Source organism: Salmo trutta, chromosome 17 (genome assembly GCF_901001165.1).
Source record: "Salmo trutta chromosome 17, fSalTru1.1, whole genome shotgun sequence".
Lineage (NCBI taxonomy): Eukaryota > Metazoa > Chordata > Actinopteri > Salmoniformes > Salmonidae > Salmo > Salmo trutta.
This window is the reverse complement of record NC_042973.1, coordinates 23,642,603-23,664,554: the sequence shown is the minus strand read 5'-3', so window position 1 is coordinate 23,664,554 and position 21,952 is coordinate 23,642,603. Positions and strand designations below refer to the sequence as shown.

The window sequence follows — 21,952 nt, the reverse complement described above, 5'->3', positions numbered from 1 at the left end:
GCCGGGAGCTAGACCGCAACCAAGTGCCTCATCTCTCTGCGAGCAGGGCACCCCAATGCCCCAGTGGGGACAGAGAGTATGCGCGAGTATGTGTAAGTGTGTGTCTGTGTGCGTGTGTTGAAGAAAAAAATCTATGTGCCTGTTGAGCCTATGAGTGTTTGTTTTTTGTGTTAAAAGACATAACTCCGTTCTAGAAGTGTGTTTCTATTTAAGGTACATAAAAAAGAGAACAGATGGTTCAGTCAGATAAGGCGCCTGCTACTGCTGTTGCTACTGCTGTTACTACTGCTGCATGCCATGGCAGAAATAGAGAGTTATGATGTGTGACGGGACCACATGCTTTCCATGTCACCTCATCTTTATCCATTCACTCATCCTTCTTCTCACCCTGAGCGCACCATTTTTCTCCTCCATTAAGACACAAAGGGCTGTTAGTGTGAAAGCTGTTCTCTCCTGTGGGAGCCAGCCTGCCCAACCAGAGATATTGAGATAAATGCCTGTTAGGCTGGGTTACTATAAGCTCCGCTCCAGGTTAACACCACCCATATGTAGCTGGCACCTCAAAGTCTACACTACAGTATCAGGAAAGTAGAGGCATTAGTGTGTTTGTCTGCCTCATCTAGTGTACCCTGCGTCAAGACTGGATTATAAAGATTAAAGATTTGGGACTATTTGTGTGTGTGTGTGTGTGTGTGTGTGTGTGTGTGTGTGTGTGCCTATCTCTCAGTATGTGAGTTATGTTTGAATCTGAGTGAGTTAGTGGTCACAAGTGAGTTAGTGGTCATGTAACAGTTTGGCATCTGGCTGTAGTTTTCCCTGTGTGTTATGCTACCCCAGGAAGTGAACAGACGAGTGGGGACATGATGAGACATTAGGGCATCCAAACCCCCGCTCCCCTTTGTGCTTCAGAGCTTGAAAAGTGAGCACAAGGTCACAGTGAAATATGTGTCCATTGGTGCACAGTATGATGAAAGTCCTGTTGAAGGTAAACATGATGGATGAACTGAATATAGTTTTGAACTGAATCTTTCTGGTTTTCTCCCGCTCCTCTCAAAAATGTGTCCTTTGCTGTGCCGGAGGCCCAGAGGCAGCTGGAGAGTGGGGTAGTTATAGAGATGATCCAGCATGATGATCCAGTGGGGTAGTTATAGAGATGATCCAGGCCTGGCAGCCTGGCAGCTCACTGCTGATATGAGAAGGAATGTAAAGAGAGACAGGGAGAAAGAATGAGAGAGAGATATAGTAATGCGGGAAAGGAAGAGGTAAAGTCGCAGAGGCAGGAAGATGGAGGCTAGTGAAAGACAGTAGAGGGAAAAGCCAAATTATAGACCTTCTAAGACAGAGCAGCAGCTCCTGGTTTGTGATCTATCCTCTGTGCTGCTGGCCCTTTTTACTGGCTTCACTTATTTATATTGCAGTCTAACTTCAATAAGAGGAGCTACCTCTTGTTCCTCAGTGTCTCTCTGCATAGAAACGCACACAGAAATGCACACAGAAATAAATGCACGAACGCATCCGCACACACACACTCGCATGTGCGCTCGCGCAAACACACACACACACACACAGCTCTTTGACAATCTATCCACATAATGAACTCACATTCACATACTGTATGTACGCAGCCATAGACACATACAGTTATAATAGCAGACAAAACAACATTTTGCTCCTGCCCTATATACTGTACATAGACTTGGAATCACTGGCCACTTGAATAATGGAACAATAGCCACTTTAATAATGTTTATATAATGTGTACATACTGGTTTACTCATCTAATATGTATATACTGTATTCTATTCTACTGTATTTTAGTTAATGCCACTCCGACATTGCTCAATCTAATATTTATATATTTCTTAATTCCATTATTTTACTTTTAGATTAGTGTGTATTGTTGTGAACTGCTAGATATTACTACACTGTTGGAGCTAGGAACACAAGCATTTCACTACACCCGGAATAACATCTGCTAAATATGTGTGTGACCAATTCAATTTCATTTGATTTGATAGTAATGGAGTTCATCCGGATCCATATCCTTGTTAGAGCTGCAGCACGTCTGAAGTACCTGAAGACAAGTGACAGAGCGAGAGAGAAGGACAAAATCATACAGTAAATCTACTACATGGGCAATCACAAGATCAATACCACAAAAGGAGTTTTCACTATTACAGTACTTAAGCTTCTCTTTCCCAGGCTAATGAGTCTGTGGGAGTCTTGACTGTGAAAAGGACACTTGACTGTTTTTAGAGCTCTATTGTTATTGCCTCTGTGTGAAGAGTTGGTCCTTCACAGCGAAATGTGCATAGTTTCACACAACGCTATAAACACTAATCTCAGCACCTAGAACTGAATCAGCTAAGGCACGTACCAGAGACTATAAACACTAGGGGCTTTATTCAATCTGAACTTCAGCGATACAGATTGAATAGAGCCCTAAAGCAGTGCCTTCAGAAAGTATTCTCACCCCTTGACTTTTTCCACATTGTTGTGTTACAAAGTCAATTCAAATTGATTTAATTTTTTTTTTAAATGTCAACGATCTACACAAAATGTCAAAGTGGAAGTTCAAGTCTACAAATAAATAAAAAAACGAATGGAAAATAAAACACTAATATATCTTAATAAGATAAGTATTGAGTCAATACTGTAAATTTTAGAATCACCTTTGGCAGTGATTACAGCTGTGAGTCTTTCTGAGTAAGTCTCTAAAAGCTGTGCACACCTGGATTGTACAATATTTGCACATTATTCTTTAAAACATTATTCCATCTCTGTCAAGTTGGTTGTTGATCATCGCTAGACAGCCATTTTCAAGTCTTGCCATAGATTTTCAAGCTGTAACTAGGCCACCCAGTTACAATCAATGTCATCTTAGTAAGCAACTCCAGTGTATATTTGTCCTTGTGTTTTAGGTTATTTTCCTGCTGAAAGGTGAATTTGTCTCCCAGTGCTTGGCTATTCCGTTTCTTTTTATCCTGACTAGGGCAAGGAAAATGCTTGAAAATATGTGGTACTCAGTGATGTGTACTCAGTGATGCCCCAAACATAACGCTTTGTATTCAGGACAAAAAGTTTGGGTTTTTTTGCCACATTTTTTGCAGTATTACTTTAGTGCCTTATTGCAAGCAGGATGCATATTTTGGAATATTTTATTAGTATTGTGGAGTAACTACAATGTTGTTGATCCATCGTCCGTTATCTCCTATCACAGACATGAAACTCTGTAACTGTATTAAAATAACCATTGGGTTCATGGTGAAATCCCTGAGCGGTTTCCTTTCTCTCTGGCAACTGAGTCAGAAAGGGTGCCTGTATCTTTGTAGTGACTGGGTGTATTGATACATTTATTTTATTTTATTTAACTTTTATTTAGGTCAGTTGAGAACATATTATTATTTACAATGACAGCCTACATGATCCAAAGTGTAATTAATAACACTAATAACTGCAACATGCTCAAAGGGATATTTAATGTCTGCTTTTGCGAACCTCTTGCCTTCTTTGCAAACCATTCTTTGCAAACCACACAGTCCATGTAACTTATTTTGTGACTGGTTAAGCACATTTTTACTCCTGAACTTATTTAGGCTCGCCATAACAAAACGGTTGAATACTTATTGACCCAAGACATTTCATCTTGTAATTTTTTATTAATTTTTAAACATTTCTAAAAATATAATTCCACTTTGACATTATGGGGTATTGTGTGTAGATCAGTGATACAATCTCAATTTAATCAATTTAAAATAAATTCTGTTATACAACAACATTTTGGAAAAGGTCAAGTCGTGTGAATACTTTCTGAAGGCACTGTAGATATATGCTGTGAAGGCATGATAGGAGAGGTGGTGTCTGAGCAGAACAGTGTCTGTTTATGCTTGGGCTACATGCTATGTTTAAGGAAGAGTCCACCAAGCAGAGGAGAGAACATCTCAGTTTATTATCCTATTTTATTCTCCTCACTCTATACCGTATTCTCTATAGCCATGTAAACAAAGGATCTAATTCATCATCTCTCTTTTGCTTAACAGGATACCTCAGGATTGTGGCAATGAAGACCTGTATCTACTTCCTGAGAGTTAACTCGTGGATACCATTTTAATGTCTCTGCGTGCAGTTTGAAGGAAGTTGCTAACTAGCTTTAGCGCAATTGCTAGCTAGCTTTAGCGCAATGACTGGATGTCTATGGTAACTGCTAGCATGCTAAATTGTATCCATGAGTTCATCTGACTTTGGGGAAGTAGATGAAGGGCTTCATTACCAATATCCCGAAGTATCCCTTCATTAATGGCTTAAAAACATGCATTGAACATGGTCAGAATTCTCTCCCTCTCTCTTACCGTCAGATGTTTCAAAAGTGAATGGCAGCTGATTTTAATTATTCAGCTTAATAATTGTTTAGGTTTTGAACCAAAGCCTTGCAAATGTGTAGACAAATTTCACTCTAGTAATTGGGGTGCCATTGAGTGATAACTCCACTGCTATTCTGTTAGAAGCATCTCTGAGAATGTTGCTAACCCTTTCTGAGGGTAGATAAGTAAGGTGTCGTACATGGCAGGCAATATTATTCAGTTGCAGCTGTTGGTTGTACAGTATGTTACTCTCATTTACTATTTTCTATTATTCTATTCCGTCACTCTACTTGTCACATTCCGACTTTGGAATTTTTCAATAGTGATCATGATGATGTGTTTTCCAGTCAGAGGCACTTTGGCAGCAGCCGCGTTGAATTGACTGCTGCTGTTGAAATGAAACGTCATTGACATTTGGTACAGAACAAGTCAGTAAGATAAGGTCAGAGGGAGTGCATTAGCTGTGAGAAATGAACCATTATACAGATGAGTGGGAGAGTGGCACTCTGCCTTAATGTGCTCAATGTCCCAGAGTGCAAGGCAGATTTACCTCTCAGCTCAGGTCAGCTCTCTAAATGGATAGAGGTAGAGGTCATCAGATCCTCAAAAAGTTCTACAGCTGCACCATTGAGAGCATCTTGACTGGCTGCATCCCTGCTTGGTATGGCAACTGCTTGGCATCCGACCGCAAGGTGCTACAGAGGGTAATGTATACGGCCCGGTACATCACTGGGGCCGAGCTACTGTACCTGCCACCCAGGACTTCTATACCAGGGGGTCAGAGGAAGGCCCTAGAAATTGTCAAAGACTCCAGCCACCCAGGTCATGGACTGTTCTCTTTTCTACCGCATGGCAAGTGGTACCGATGCACCATTTCTGGTACCAAAAGTATCCCCAAGCCATAAGACTGCTAAATAGTTCACCAAATAGCTACCAAGACTATCTGCATTGACCCCCCTTTGCACTAACTCTTTTGACTCATCACAAACGCTGTTGCTACTGCTTATTATCTATCCTGTCGCCTTATCACTTTACCTCAACCTATCACTTATCACTTTACCCCTACCTATACTTTATCACTTTACCCCTACTGTACCTTTACCCCTACCACTCTACCCCTACCTATACCTTATCACTTTACCCCTACTGTACCTTTACCCCTACCCCTTTACCCCTACCTATATGTACATATCTACCTCATTTACCTCATACCCCTGCAAATCAACTTGCTACTGGTACCCTGTGTACTGTATATAGCCAAGTTATCGTTACTCATTGTGTATTTATTCTTACTTATGCTTACTTATGGAAGAGACCATAAGTCAGCATTTCACTGTTAGTCTTCACCTGTTGTTAGCAAAACGTGACAAATAAAATGTGATTTGATTTGACATTATAAGGTAGACAAGTCCGAGAGGGTTAAGAAATGGGCAAGAGATGGACTGAATAAGGGAAAGGAAGAGTAAAGGTTAAAGTTCCATTAGTGAAGAAAGATTCCCAGATCCCTGTACTAGAGGAAATATTCCCAGATCTCTGTAGTGTAGAAAATATTGCCAGATCCCTGTAGTGTAGGAAATATTCCCAGATCCCCATACTAGAGGAAATATTCCCAGATCTCTGTAGTGTAGAAAATATTCCCAGATCCCTGTAGTGTAGGAAATATTCCCAGATCCCTGTACTAGAGGAAAGATTCCCCAGATCCAAGTAGTGTGGGAAAAGATTCCCAGGTCCCTATCGTGTAGGTATTATTCCCAGATCCCTGTAGTGGAGGAAATATTCCCAGATCCCTGTAGCGGAGGAAAGATTCCCAGATCGCTGTAGTGGAGGAAAGATTCCCAGATCCCTGTAGCGGAGGAAAGATTCCCAGGTCCCTATAGTGTATGAAATATTCCCAGATCCCTGTCGTGGAGGAAAGGTAAAGTCCTACAGAGAGAAGGACAAATCTCCCCTCCAGTGGCCAAATGCATGATAGCCTGTGACAGCTGGAGGGACAGTGACTAACATCTCTACACAGAGGCCAATAACCCTACAGCAGGCCATGGGTTAGAGCAGCCCTGACTCTACCACCACTGCCCTGACTAAGGAAGGCAGGAGACACACAGGAAGATAACACTGACTTTACACTTGACTTTACACCATTCCAGTCCCTCCCAGTAGGCCTTGGAGCATGCATGCCTTTTAATTGTATTCTCCATTGGCCCGTAGAGGGGGTACACAGGCCTGAAAGGGTTTTAATGGCAAACACACATACAACAGAAATGCATCATAAATTGGAAACATGCAAATATACAATATGACCTTTTTAGCGCCGTATCACAACGTGATTGAAATTTAAAGGCAATGTTCCCATGTTAGCGGAGACTGCATTTACGGCAAACGCTGCATATGTCAGCTCAATCGGAAATTACCTTTAAATTGATATTGCACAATCTGTAACGCTTCAGCGTGGGCGGCAGGTAGCCTAGTGGTTAGAGAGTTGGGCCAGTAACCGAAAGGTTGCTAGATTGAATCCCCGAGCTGACAAGGTAAAAATCTGTCATTCTGCCCCTGAACAAGGCAGTTAACCCACTGTTCCTAGGCCGTCATTGTAAATAAGAATTTGTTCTTAACTGACTTGCCTAGTTAAATAGAGGTTAAATGAAAAATAAATAAATACATTGAGTAGAGCCCCTAGACCTCCGCTCTGAGACAGAGAGAGAGAGAGAAACTATATATATACTTCGCCCTAAACATCAGCGCCACAGGTAACTTCCACAAAGCTGTGAACGATCTGAGAGACAAGGCAAGAAAGGCCTATGCCATCAAAACTAACATAAAATTCAACATACCAATTAGGATCTGGCAAAGAATACTTGAATCAGTTATAGAACCCATTTCCCTTTATTGTTGTGAGGTCTGGGGTCCGCTCACCAACCAAGAATTTACAAAATGGGACAAACACCAAATTGATACTCTGCAGGAAGAATTCAGCAAAATGTGTGTACAACGTAAAACACCAAATAATGCATGCAGAGCAGAATTAGGCCGATACCGGCTAATTATCAAATCCAGAAAAGAGCCCTTAAATTCTACAACAACCTAAAAGGAAGCGATTCCGAAACCTTCCTTAACAAAGCCATCACCTACAGAGAGATGAACCTGGAGAAGAGCCCCCTAAGCACGCTGGTCCTGGGGCTCTGTTCACAAACACAAACAGACCCCACAGAGCCCCAGGACAGCAACACAATTAGACACAACCAAATCATGAGAAAACAAAAGCATAATTACTTGACACATTGTAAAGAATTAACAAAAAAACAGAGCAAACTAGAATGCTATTTGGCCCTAAACAGAGAGTGCACAGAGGCAGAATACTTAATTAGATACACATATTTCCCTAAGATTACACAGACCCACAAAGAATTCGAAAACAAACCCAATTTTGATAAACTCCCATATCTATTGGATGAAATACCACAGTGTGCCATCACAGCAGCAAGATTTGTGACCTGTTGCCACAAGAAAATCGCAACCAGTGAAGAACAAACACCATTGTAAATACAACCCATATTTATGTTTATTTATTTTCCCTTTTGTACTTTAACTATTTGCACATAATATAACATTTGAAATGTCTTTATTCTTTTTGAACTTTTGTGTGTGTAATGTTTACTGTTATTTTTTTTGTTTATTTTATTTTGGTTTATTATCTATTTCACTTGCTTTGGCAATGTTAACATATGTTTTCCATACCAATAAAGCCCCCTTAAATTGAAATTGAATTGAGAGAGAGAGAGAAATTAGGGCAAGAGGTGTGAGAAGGAGAATGTTGGGGAGGGGGGTGATAAATGAGACAGAGAAGGTGTTTGTGTGAGGGATGAGACAAGGAAAGTGTGTGTGTGTGTGTGTGAGTGTGGGACGGTGGGAGAGAGAGGGAAAGAGGAAGAGGAATGGAAGACAGCTAGGGAGGGAGTAAGGGATGAGATCAGGGGCTGATAGGAGAGAGGAACAGAGGAGTGTGTCTGTGTCTGTGTGTCTGTGTCTGTGATCTGCGAGAGATCGGTGTCGCTGGCTGGGGATAGTATTTTTACTGGACTATGAGTGTTTAATTACCTGCCCCTCTCAAGGCAGTTAAAGGGAATTCTGGCCTGTTTGTCTTTTGTGTTTGTGTTCAGAGTGTGTCGAATTAATCTTTGACCTTGCCTAATGAATTGATTGCTTCCCACTTATCTATCAGTGTAGCATGTAGAGTAGGTGTAAGCTGATATATTAATTACTAGATGGTTATCTAACCCACTGATATCTGTCCCTCCCCTTGTGTGTCCTTCTCTCTTTCTTCCTCTTGACCACTTTCTACCTACTCCTCTCTCTGTTTTTCTAATTCTCCCTCTCCGTCCCCTCTCCTCTCTCTCTCATCCCCCCCTTCCCCCCCTTCCCCCCAAACTCTCTCTTTCTCTCTCTCTCTCTCTGTGTCACAGGGTGAGTGTTCTCAGAAGTGTCGCAATATGTTCATTGTGGAGACAGTGTGTGTGGCCTGGTTCTCCCTTGAGTGGATCCTGCGCTTCATCCAGGCTCGCAGCAAGCTGGAATTCATACGTGGGCCCCTCAACGTCATTGACGCCATGGCCATCCTGCCCTACTATGTGTCCCTGGTGGTGGATGAGGATGACCCGGCCATGGACCATGAGAAGGCCGGAGGGACAAGCTACCTGGACAAGCTAGGCCTGGTGCTGCGGATCCTGAGGGCCCTAAGGATCCTGTATGTGATGAGGCTGGCCCGTCACTCTCTGGGCCTGCAGACTCTGGGCCTAACGGTGAGGAGGAGCACCAGAGAGTTTGGCCTGCTGCTGCTCTTTCTGTGTGTGGCCGTCACCCTCTTCTCCCCGCTGGTCCACCTGGCTGAGAGTGAGCTGACCGGAGTCGAGGACTTCAGCAGTATCCCTGCCTCCTATTGGTGGGCCATCATCTCCATGACGACGGTGGGCTACGGAGACATGGTGCCACGTAGCATCCCGGGCCAGGTGGTGGCGCTGAGCAGCATTCTGAGTGGCATCCTAATCATGGCCTTCCCTGCCACCTCTATCTTCCACATGTTCTCTAAGAGCTACCAGGATCTCAAGCGGGAGCATGACCGCCTGTTTAAGGAGGAGTGTGCGGCGGCAGCGGCCTTAGCGGCAGCCAGCGGGGAGGGCCAGGAGGGGAGCGAGGACTTCCCGCCCCCAGGGCTGCGCCACATGTGTCCAGACACTGAGAGCACTCGTTCTCTGGAGTCCCTGTCCTTGCTGGAGAATGGTGTTGAGGCTAACCAGCGTAGCCACAGCCCCAGGCTGCCAGCAGGAGCCTTTTAGACAGTCAAACAGGCCTCACCTGGCCCGGGGCCCACACACTGGGGACAGGGAGGCCTCAGCAGGCTCACTCATCATAGACTTAATAGATGATGCAGTAAAATATCCAATCCAAAGTAATTTTTTTCTCTCCATTGCTGTCTTTCTCTCTTCGACAATATTGCGTAGTTCACTCACCACATACTTGTTTTCATTTTAGTTTCAATCTCTGTCTGAGATCAGAAGGTCCAGAAGGACAAATGGAAGCCGTAGCCACCTGTCTACCCTAGACATCTGTACTGAGCTCAAGTGATTTTATTTTTGAGAGGCTTTAAAAGCTGTACTTAAAAGACCTCAGATATCATACTGGATGGTTCTGACTCTCCCGTGCTGGATAAATCCTCTCTCTTTAGCTGCAACAAATGCAAAGATACACACAGACTACCCTGGATTTGGCTGCTTGAGTGTTTGGAGTCACGGAGATGGAGTTATTTGCCACCGCACGCTTCGACAAGCAGTGATCATAGAGCTTTTATAATCTGCTTGAGAAAGAGAGCCATGTGTGTAGAATTAACTTTGTAAGGCTCTAAATAAAAACACAAGTGATCTCAACTACGCAGTTGTCGTTGTTTTGTCTTTCTGGGAAGGTATATGGGTGATTCTACAGAAGTGGTATAAATTGCAGTTCCACCCCCAAAAAACGATAAAAAATAATAATTAAGTATCCAAACATAGGCCATTTATTTATATTAGATATGTTCTATATTAGATATGTTCTAATTAAATCCAAGGCAATAACAAACATATTGTTAAATTATACACCTATTTCTATTGAGTTGTGGCTGTCCCAAACCCTAACTCATAAACTTAATGTTTGAATATAAAGCAATTCATGATTTTGTGATTGTTTTAACAATATTCTTCAGTTGTTATCTTCAGTTGTTATTATTAGGCTGAAACATAGTTAACTAGTCATGTTGTTTATTTTTAAACATCTATCTCCAAAAAATGCTGTCCCACCTTTTGATGTCACTACCGAAAGACACACATTAAAATAATGAATGTGTCTTAACCCACACCCCTACAAATATCACCAGGTCATGGGATTGTACCCTCTACAACATGTTTGCAAATATTTTGGAGAAAATTATTGATCAAGTTGGTAAATCTTCATGTATTTTTAAGAAGTGTCACTACCAAGGTTATTGTAGTTGTGTTTTTATATTTATATTTTATTTATATTTGTTTTAAGATTTTTATTTGAAAAATAAAGATTTTTATTTGAAATTCAGTTTGGTAATTCATTTTCAGATCAGATTCACTCATTTTTATTTAGTTTGTTTTATAAAAACATTTCTATTTCATTTTTATATTATTTTGTTTAAGTTTTAGTGTGTGTGTGGGAGGCTAGAAGCCATATGTGTTGATGTCACTTCTTGCCACTGTGGGGCAGTAATGATTAATGTGATGCGTCAGGTTATAGGTTACGTTATGTTTAAATGTAGACTCATTGAGATGACGTAGACGCACCAAGTAAACAGTAGTAGTGGGTCAATTTCCTCAACAACCAGGAGCGTTGAAGCGCAAGGCTAAACCTCTCCGCTGTTTTGGTCCCGTAGCTACCGCATTGTAGCAGCGTGAAGCGCTCCCCTGCACATCCGCAGATACTCTGTGTGAGAGCAAAGTCTTACATCACGCTCATCTCAATGGGCGTGTTCCTCTGCTCAGACATTGCTGACACCTGCCAGTTCTTACAACACCTGAATAGGTATTTTACGTAACAGCTAACCCCATCATGGTCGCGTTCCCCTGCTCAGACGTTATATGCATCAACCAATGGTTGCATGCCACATCATTGACTGTGCAGTCGGGCACCAGACTGCTATGCCATATGATGTGGCTAGCTGATACAAATAATCATTTTCTAGGCGTTGTAAAATCTGTCATGCACCAGCAACGTCTGAGCAGAGTAACACAACCGACATGTTATAGCAGTCTGGTACCCGACAACACAGTTGATGACGTGGTATACAACCATTTGTTAAAGCATACAGCGTCTGAGCAGGGGAACGTGGGCGCGTTCCACTGCTTAGAAGTTGCATGCATCAACCAATGGTTGTGTGCCATGTCATTGATTGTGTCATCGACTGACAGATTGCTACAACATATGATGTGGTTAGCTGATAGGTAAAATACCTTTCCAGGCGTTGTAAGATCTGTCAACGTCTAAGAAGTGGAACACGACCAATATCTGTTGTGCTTCTCATGGCAACATCATCTCTCTGAGTCTACCTTTAAATTAAAGTCAATCTCAATGTGACCTGCCAGATTCAGAAGCTTGAAAACCCTCTAATATTGCTTTGAATTTGCTTTATGATCCAATCCTCTCCAATCACACGAGACTCTTGTATTCTTATAATTCATTGAATATGGCCAGCCTATTATTTACAATGATGTAAGACATTATAGAATGTAACATACTTGCATAGTTGGCATATTACCCTTACACTGTAAATCCATCTGTATAGCAGGGCATTGATATTATAATTTGAGTAGTGAATCATTGTAATCATAATGGTTCATTTGGACTTATTAGCTGTGTAAAAAATGTTTTAGCCCCTTTTTCACTCCAATTTTTTTATTACAATCTTGTCTCATCGTTGCAACTCCTCAACGGGCTATGGAGAGGCGAAGGTCGAGTCATGCGTCCTCCGAAACATGACCCGCCATGCCGCGCTTCTTATCACCCGCCCGCTTAACCCGGAAGCCAGCTGAACCAATGTGTCAGAGGAAACACCGTTCAACTGATGAACGCCTGGCCCGCCACAAGGAGTCACTAGAGTGCGATGAGCCAAGTAAAGCCCCCCTGGCCAAACCCTCCCCTAACCCGGACGACACTGGGCCAATTGCACCCTATGGGACTCCCGGTCACGGCCGGTTGTGACACAGCATGGGTTCAATCCCAGGCTGTAGTGACACCGCAACACTGCAATGCAGTGCCTTAGAACGCTGCACCACTCAGAAGGCACTAGCTGTGTCTTTTAACTGCACTGGACGGATGGATGCCTCTTCGCATGCACTAAACCTAGCTATAAAGATGCTTTTAGCAATACAGCTCATTAAGTATTGCTCTATAAGGCTATTGACATATTACTTCTTCAGATGAATTGGTCTATCAAAAGTCATCATTCATGCCTAAAGCCCCAGTCATTGATACTATTGTTCCACTCTCTCCGGACTCTTGGAACAATTTGGGTATGTCAGCAGCCACTCAACCTGATATCTTGGAAGGTTATTTTAATTTATCACTTCTAACCATTTTATATTGATTTATTCCATTCATGCTCGCAGTCGATGAAACTGAATTATGCAGAATGCAGTTACATTTAGATAAATGCTTAAAAAACAGGATACTACATTCAATTAAAAAGGTCCTAACCAATTACAGTTTAAAAGTCTATTTGGTTATTAAAAAATCTGATGGCAGTGGCTATGGTCAAATTATTCAGTCTATTAAGTTGTTGCATTGATGCTGGACAGTTGACTCTGGTTGCGGAGGACTCTGCCAATACTGTATCCCCTTCTCTGTGGTAGGAACATGTAGAGGGTAGTCAGGTTAGTGCATGTCAGTGAACAATCTTTAATTGGACTCGATGTATAAAGACCGATTGAAAAGTTGGAAAGTACTTCTATAGCAACTTAACGTTTTGTGGTGGGAGAACCCACTAAAATAAATATGATGTTGGATTGTAAATGCAACAAAATCTCATGGTTTGACCAATTTGACTTCAGATTCTGATGTTTGTCCAAGTTAAGGGTTAAGGTTTGGGATATGGTAAAACATTTAATGAGTGTCTATCACACGACCAAGGAATCCGGAGATCGCTGCTTACAGCCATCGCGATCCCTGTCCACAATGCCCTAGCAAAACCCAAGCCTACTTAATGATAATAGCACTCACTGTTGTCCCTAGTGGCCAGTTTGGAAATCATCTCCCGATGTCCTGGGTACCTGGACAGATGTCAAATTTCAACGTGGATCTTCAGCGACCTGTCTGTGTAAATGTTAAGTGAAAAGTCAAGCTACTTGGGTATTAATCGATGGGAGTTGTGCTTCTTTTAATGACTGCATTAACTGTCCAGTTGTGCCGTCTCATTCGGTGGCTGGCATTGATGCAAACCATAAAGTATATAACACCAGATGTATATGAATTTTTTTTAAGGAATTGTCTCACCCATGTGCACACAATATCCCATAATGACAAAGTGAAAAAATGTTTTTAAGCATTTTTGCACATTTATTTAAAATGAAATACAGAAATATCGAATCTACGTAAGTATTCACACTCCTGAGTCAATACATGTTAGAATCACCTTTTTGCAGCAATTACAGCTGTGAGTCTTTCTGGGTAAGTCTCTAACAGCTTTGCACACAGGGATTGTACAATATTTGCTAACTATTCTTTAAAAAATTCTTCAAGCTCTGTTGAGTTGGTTGTTCATCATTGCTAGACAGCCATTTTCAAGTCCTGCCATAGCTTTTCAAGCCGATTTAAGTCAAAACTGTAACTAGGCCACTCGGAAACATTTAATGTTGTCTTGGTAAGCAACTCCATCATATATTTGGCATTGTGTTACAGGTTATTGAAATGCTGAAGGGTGAATTGGGAAGAAGATTGACCCAGGATTTCCTCTAGGATTTTGCCTGTGTTTAGCTGTATTCCATTTATTTTATCCCAAAAAACTCCCTAGTCCTCCTTGAAAAGCATACCCATGACATGATGCAGCCACCACCATGCTTCAAAATATGGAGAGTGGTACTCAGTGATGTGTTGTGCTAGATTTGACAAAAACATAAGGCTTTGTATTCAGGACATAAAATAAATGTATTTGCCACATTATTTTGCTGTTTTACTTTAGTGCCTTTTCGAAAACAGGATGCATGTCTTGGAATATTTGTATTATGTACAGGTGTCCTTCTTTCCACTCTGTCATTTAGGTTAGTATTGTGAAATAACTACAATATTGTTGATCCATCTTCAGTTCTCTAATCACAGTGTCACGAGAATTTTCAATCCCAATGATGATAACTAACAATTATGTAAGCTTTGACCAATCCCCGAGGTTTGTAAGACCCTGGGTTTAAAAATAATTAGGCAAAGACTCAGCTTGCAAAAGGTCCATACAGTTTATTCAGAGAACGTTCTAAAGTCAAGAATGCAAAGACATTACATTTTATAACTCCCATTTCCCCCACCTCCTTACATGCACATACAGACACACAAACAGTAGGTGGGATGTATCTTTCCCCACAGTCCGCATTCCTCGTCTATTACTGCCAAGCTGGCAGTTCTATCCTCCCGAGATTAGAGGGACCTTGACAGGACTCTGTTGCCTGTCGTAAGTTTCTTAGAGTTATAACCAGGTTAGGTCATGAATAGTTTAATTGTCCTCTGTATTTTCTTAGTCACACACACACATTTCTCTCCCTTACTAGTCTAGGCCAAACCTTATTGGACTTAAGCCATTAAACTCTAATTGTTTTAAAGTCACCATTGGCCTCATGGTGAAATCCCTGAATGGTTTCCTTCCTCTCCGGCAAATGAGTTAGGAAGGACACCTGAATCTCTGCAGTGCCTGGGTGTTTTGATTAACCATCCAAAGTGTAATTAATAACTTCACCATGCTCAAAGGAAAATTCAATGTCTGCTTTTTTTTACCCATCTACAAATAGGTACCCTTCGTTGCGAGGCATTGGTTAAATCTGTCTTTGAAATTCACTGCTCGACTGAGGGATCTTACAGACATTTGTATGTGTGGGGCACAGAGATGAGGTAGTCATTCAAAAACCATGATAAAGACTATTATTGCACACAAATTGAGTCCACGCAACTTATTTTGTGACTTAAGCACATTTTTCTTCCTGAACTTATTTAGGCTTGCCTTGACTCAAGGCATTTCAGCTTTTCATTTTTTATTAATTTGTAAAAAAAAATAATTCAAACATAATTCCACTTTGACATAATGGGGTAATGTATGTAAGCCAGTGAGACAAAATCAAATTTAACCAATTTTAAATTCAGGCTGTAACACTACAAAATGTGGAAAAGGTCAAGGAGTGTGAATACTTTCTGAAGGCACTCTACAGTCTGACGACGCAATAGGATCAAATCAAATCAAACTTTGTTGCCACATAAGCTGAATACAACAGGTGTAGACCTTACCGTGAAATGCTTACTTACGAGCCCTTAACAACCATGTAGTTCAAGAAAGAGTTAATAAAATATTTACCAAATAAACTGAAGTAAAAAATAAAAAGTAACACAATAAAATAACAATAACGAGGCTATATACAAGGGGTACCGGTACCAGGTCAATGTGCAGGGGGTACAGGTTATTTGAGGTAATTTGTACATGAAGGTAGGGGTAAAGTGACTATGAATAGATAATAAACAGTGAGTAGCAGCAGTGTAAATGTAAATAGACCTGGTGGCCATTTGATTAATTGTTCAGCAGTCGTATGGCTTGGGGTAGAATCTGTTAAGGAGCCTTTTGATTCTAGACTTGGTCCTCCAGTACCACTTGCCGTGCAGTAGCAGAGAGAACAGTCTATGACTTGGGTGACTAGAGTCTGAGTTTTTTGGGGGCTTTCCTCTGACACCACCTAGTATATAGGTCCTGGATGGCAGGAAGCTTGGCCCCAGTGATGTACTGGGCCATACACAATACCCTCCGTAGTGCCGAGCAGTTGCCATACCAGGCGGTGATGCAACCGGTCAGGATGCTCTCGATGGTGCAGCTGTAGAATTCTTTGAGGATCTAGGGACCCATGCCAAATATTTTCAGTCTCCTGAGGGGGAAAAGGTGTTGTCAAGCCCTCTCCACGACTGTCTTGGTATGTTTGGACCATGATAGTTCGTTGGTGATGTGGACACCAAGGAACTTGAAACTCTCAACCCGCTCCACTACAGCCCCGTCAATGTTAATGGGGGCTTGTTTGGCCCTCCTTTTCCTGTAGTCTACGATCAGCACCTTTGTCTTGCTCACGTTGAGGGAGAGGTTATTGTCCTGGCACCACACTGCCAAGTCTCTGACCTATTCCTTATACTGTACGCTGTTCCATAAATGTTGGTGATCAGGCCTACCACTGTTGTGTCATCAGCGAACTTAATGATGGTGTTGAGTCATGTTTGGCCATGGAGTTGTGGGTAAACAGAGAGTACAGGAGAGGACTAAGCATGCACCCCTGAGAGGCCCCAGTGTTGAGGATCAGCGTGGCAGACGTGTTGTTGCCTACCCTTACCACCTGGGGGCGGCCTGTCAGGAAGTCAGGATCCAGTTGCAGAGGGAGGTGTTTAGTCCCAGGGTCCTTTGCTTGGTGATGAGCTTTGTGGGCACTATGGTGTTGAACACTGAGCTGTAGTCAATGAACAGCATTCTCACATAGGTGTTCCTTTTGTCCAGGTGGGAAAGGGCAGTGTGGAGTGCGATTGAGATTGCGTCATCTGTGGATCTGTTTGGGCGGTATGTGAATTGGAGTGGGTCTAGGGTATCTGGGATGATGCTGTTGATGTGAGCCGTTATCAGGCTTTCAAAGCACTTCATGGCTACTAATGTGAGTGTATGAGGTGGTAATAATTTAGGCAGGTTACCTTCTTTTCCTTGGGCACAGCGACTATGGTGCTCTAATTGAAACATGTTGGTATTACAGACTCGGTCAAGGAGAGGTTGAAAAGGCCAATGAGGACACTTGCCAGTTGGAAAGCGCATACTTTGAGTACACGTCCTGGTAATCCGTCTGGCCCAGTGGCTTTGTGAATGTTGACCTGTTTAAAGGTCTTGCTCACATCGATTACCGAGAGCGTTATCACACAGTCGTCTGGAACAGCTGGTGCTCTCATGCATGCTTCAGTGTTGCTTGCCTCGTTAGCAAGCATAAAAAGCATTTAGCTCGTCTGGTAGGCTCGCGTCACTCGGCAGCTTGCGGCTGGGTTTCCCTTTGTAATCCGTAATAGTTTTGAAGCCCTGCCACATCCGACGAGCGTCAGAGCCGGTGTAGTAGGATTCGATCTAAATCCTGTATTGTCTGTTTGATGGTTCATCTGAGGGCGTAGCAGGATATCTTATAAGCATCCTGATTAGTGTCCCGCTCATTGAAAGCGGCAGCTCTAGCCTTTAGCTTGATGCGGATGTTCCCTGTAATCCATGGCATCTGGTTCGGATGTGTACGTACGGTCACTGAGGGGATGACGTTGTCGATACACTTATTGATGAAGCCAATGACTGAGGTGGTATACTCCTCAATGACATTGGATGAATCCCGGGAAAATATTCCAGTCTGTGCTAGTAAAAGAGTCCTGTAGCGTAGCATCTGCGTCATTTGACCAAAAAGCCTTGTGTGCATGGTTAAGTGACAGATCAATGTGTATGTTTTATACCGAACAGAAATAATGTTACTGTAGAGAAGGCTAGACTGAGTGCTATATAAAAGCCAAGTGACTTGTCCACATGCCATATCACGTTTAGACCAGCTTGGGTTGTTAAGAAGTTGGCAATAGACTGCTGATATCTGACAAGGTAAGTAAGTTAAAAGGTTTGTCTGATCTTCTTGGGTAAATGCATCATATGCATCAAAATCAACCATTAAAAAGCTATTTGAGATTTTATTGTCTCATGCAATTAAAAAGAACGGTCATAACCATGTCATAATATGTCATAACAGCCAACACAACTTGTCATAATATTGTCATAACACTGTCATGACCCATATATTTACACCTGTTTTGACATACAGTATTGAGTTGTTTTATGGCTGGTTATGACACCTACATAACAGTGTCAAAACCCACATTTATTTACATTTGTTTTTTCCCTGCCAAGAAGTTTCCTTTTCGTTTGAAAGTTTGTCTCTTAAATCCTTAGTTTTTTTTGTAATTAATTCTTTACAGTCATGTTTTTTTCATCATATTTTAAATAACTTTTAGAAAATACACTTTATGGCACTGTCATGATGCTTCATGACCATCCTGTATCACTTTACTTGGACTAAGAAAATACACTTTATGACTGCCAAGAAGAATTATGACCATCATAATCATATTAGCCAGATATGCCTATCACGTACATGCACATACAGTGGAAGTCGGATGTTTACATACACTTAGGTTGGAGTAATTAAAACTTGTTTTTCAACCACTCCACAAATATCTTGTTAACAAACTATAGTTTTGGCAAGTCGGTTAGGACATCTACTTTGTGCTTGACACAAGTCATTTTTCTAACAATTGTTTACAGACAGATTATTTCACTTATAATTAATTCACTGTATCACAATTCCAGTGGGTCAGAAGTTTACATACACTAAGGTGACTGTGCTTTAAACAGCTGGTAAAATTCCAGAAAATGATGTCATGGCTTTAGAAGCTTCTGATAGGCTAATTGACATCATTTGAGTCAATTGGAGGTGTACCTGTGGATGTATTTCAAGGCCGACCTTCAAACTCAGCCTTTGCTTGACATCATGGGAAAATCAAAAGAAATCAGCCAAGACCTCAGAAATAAATTGTAGACCTCCACAAGTCTGGTTCATCCTTGGGAGCAATTTCCAAACGCCTGAAGGTACCAAGTTCATCTGTACAACCAATAGTACACAAGTATAAACACCACGGGACCACGCAGCCGTCATACCGCTCATGAAGGAGACGAGTTCTGTCTCCTAGAGATGAACGTACTTTGGTGCAAAAGTGCAAATCAATCCCAGAGCAACAGCAAAGGACCTTGTGAAGATGCTGGAGGAAGCAGGTACAATATTATCCATATCCACAGTAAAACGAGTCCTATATCGACATAACCTGAAAGGCCGCTTAGCAAGGAAGAAGCCACTGCTCCAAAACCGCCATAAAAAAGCCAGACTATGGTTTGCAACTGCACATGGGGACAAAGACCATACTTTTTGGAGAAATGTCCTCTGGTCTGATGAAACAAAAATAGAACTGTTTGGCCATAATCACCATCGTTATGTTCGGAGGAAAAAGAGGGAGGCTTGCAAGCCAAAGAACACCATCCTAACCGTGAAGCATGGGGGGGCAGCATCATGTTGTAGGGGTGCTTTGCTGCAGGAGGGACTGGTGCACTTCACAAAATAGATGGCATCATGAGGAGGGAAAATTATGGGGATATATTGAAGCAACATCTCAAGACATTTAGTCAGGAAGTTAAAGCTTGGTCACAAATTGGTCTTCCAAATGGACAATGACCCCAAGCATACTTCCGAAGTTGTGGAAAAATGGCTTAAGGACAACAAAGTCAAGGTATTGGAGTGGCCATCACAAAGCCCTGACCTCAATCTTATAGAACATTTGTGAGCAGAACTGAAAAGGTGTGTGCAAGCAAGGAGGCCTACAAACCTGACTCCATTACACCAGCTCTGTCAGGAGGAATGGGCCAAAATTCACCCAACTTATTGTGGGAAGCTTGTGAAAGGCTACCTGAAATGTTTGACCCAAGTTAAACAATTTAAAGGCAATGCTACCAAATACTAATTGAGTGTATTTTAACTTCTGACCCACTGGGAATGTGATAAAAGAAATAAAAGCTGAAATAAATAATTCTCTCTGCTATTATTCTGACATTCTTAAAATACAGTGGTGATCCTAACTGACCTAAGACAGGGAATTTGTACTAGGATTAAATGTCAGGAATTGTGAAAAACTGAGTTTAAATGTATTTGGCTAAGGTGTATGTACAATTCTGACTTCAACTGTATATCAGTCATCATTCAAAAAGAGGTTGTCTTGTCCTGCCTCTGAAATCTGCTCCTGCTTTCATTCTAGTCATCAGCAACAGAGCATTGTGATAGGTGCATGTCTGACATCAATGTGTGCACAACTACAATGATAATTTAATATGTCAAAAAATTATATAATACAAATATACTGTTGACTCGTAGGATATGGTGTAATGAAATGTTTTGTCTTGTGTAGTAGGTTTTGCGGATTTTGGCACTCTTATGTAGGTGTCATAACCAGTCATAAAATAACACATTATATGTCACAGCAGGTCTAAATACAGTACCAGTCAAAAGTTTGGACACACCTACTCATTCAAGGGTTTTTCTTTATTTGTAATATTTTCTACATTGTAGAATAATAGTGAAGACATCAAAACTATGAAATAACACATATGGAATCATGTAGTAACCAAAAAAGTGTTAAACAAATACAATTATATTTTCTATTCTTTAAAGTAGCCACCCTTTGCCTTGATGACAGCTTTGCACACTCTTGGCATTCTCTCAACCAGCTTCATGAGGTAGTCACCTGGAATGCATTTCAATTAACAGGTGTGCCTTGTTAATTTGTGGAATTTCTTTCCTTCTTAATGCGTTTGAGCCAATCAGTTGAGCTGTGAATGAGTAGCTGTGTCCAAATGTTTGACTGGTACTGTATATGTGTCATGACAGTGTTATGACCATATTATAACAGGTTATGACAAGTTATGCTAGCTGTTATGACACATTATGACATGGTTATGACCGTATCATAACGTGTTATGACGCTGGGTGTCAAGTAAAGTGTTACCAAAAAAACAGTGCTTAGCCTATAGTATATACTTAGTTAAACAAAGGTTGACAAGTTTGGTCAAGATCTGAGGTACAGACAGTTGAAGACACACATACAGGAGCAGGTACACTAGCTGACTACTTCATGATGATCTCATTGGGATGGATCTCCTGATAAACCTTCTCATTCACTCTGCACTCACTTAGGATTTTGAGCGAGGTCTGAGCAGGTCACGGCTGCCAAGTGGCACAACCGGCCCAATAAAAATGTATGTAAAGTTTTTTATTTTTTATTTCCCCTAACAGATCATGACTCTTCATATTCATTGTGTGTGTATGTGTATGTGTATGTGTATGTGTGTGTGTGTGTGTGTGTGTGTGTGTGTGTGTGTGTGTGTGTGTGTGTGTGTGTGTGTGTGTGTGTGTGTGTCAGTGGAGGAAGATCCTCCTCAGTGAATCTCAGAAAAATGTAAAAATAGTTAAACGTTTAAAAAAGTTACGTTTTTAGATAAAACTATACTAAACATATTCACGTCACCAAATAATTCATTAAAAAACATTGTTTTGCAATGAAGGTCTACAGTAGCCTCAACAACACTCTCTGGGGTAGCACTATGGTGTAGCCGGACAGCTAATTTCCATCCTCCTCTGGGTACAATGACTTCAATACAAAACCTAGGAGGCTCATGGCTCTCACCCACTTCCATAGACTTACACAGTAATTATGAC

The 21,952-nt window shown here is 41.5% G+C and overlaps 1 protein-coding gene across 2 annotated transcripts in view; it reads left to right on the top strand.

Moving 5' to 3' along the window:
- LOC115151914 (potassium voltage-gated channel subfamily G member 4) overlaps nt 1-10,279 on the top strand; it is a 28,790-nt gene extending 18,511 nt beyond the window's left edge. For both annotated transcript variants that reach the window (XM_029696256.1, XM_029696257.1), the window contains exon 3: nt 8,819-10,279. In XM_029696256.1, coding sequence (XP_029552116.1) covers nt 8,819-9,688 — 870 coding nt within the window. In that variant the 3' untranslated portion in view covers nt 9,689-10,279. The remainder of the gene's footprint in view (nt 1-8,818) is intronic.
- Nucleotides 10,280-21,952: the final 11,673 nt, after the last annotated feature.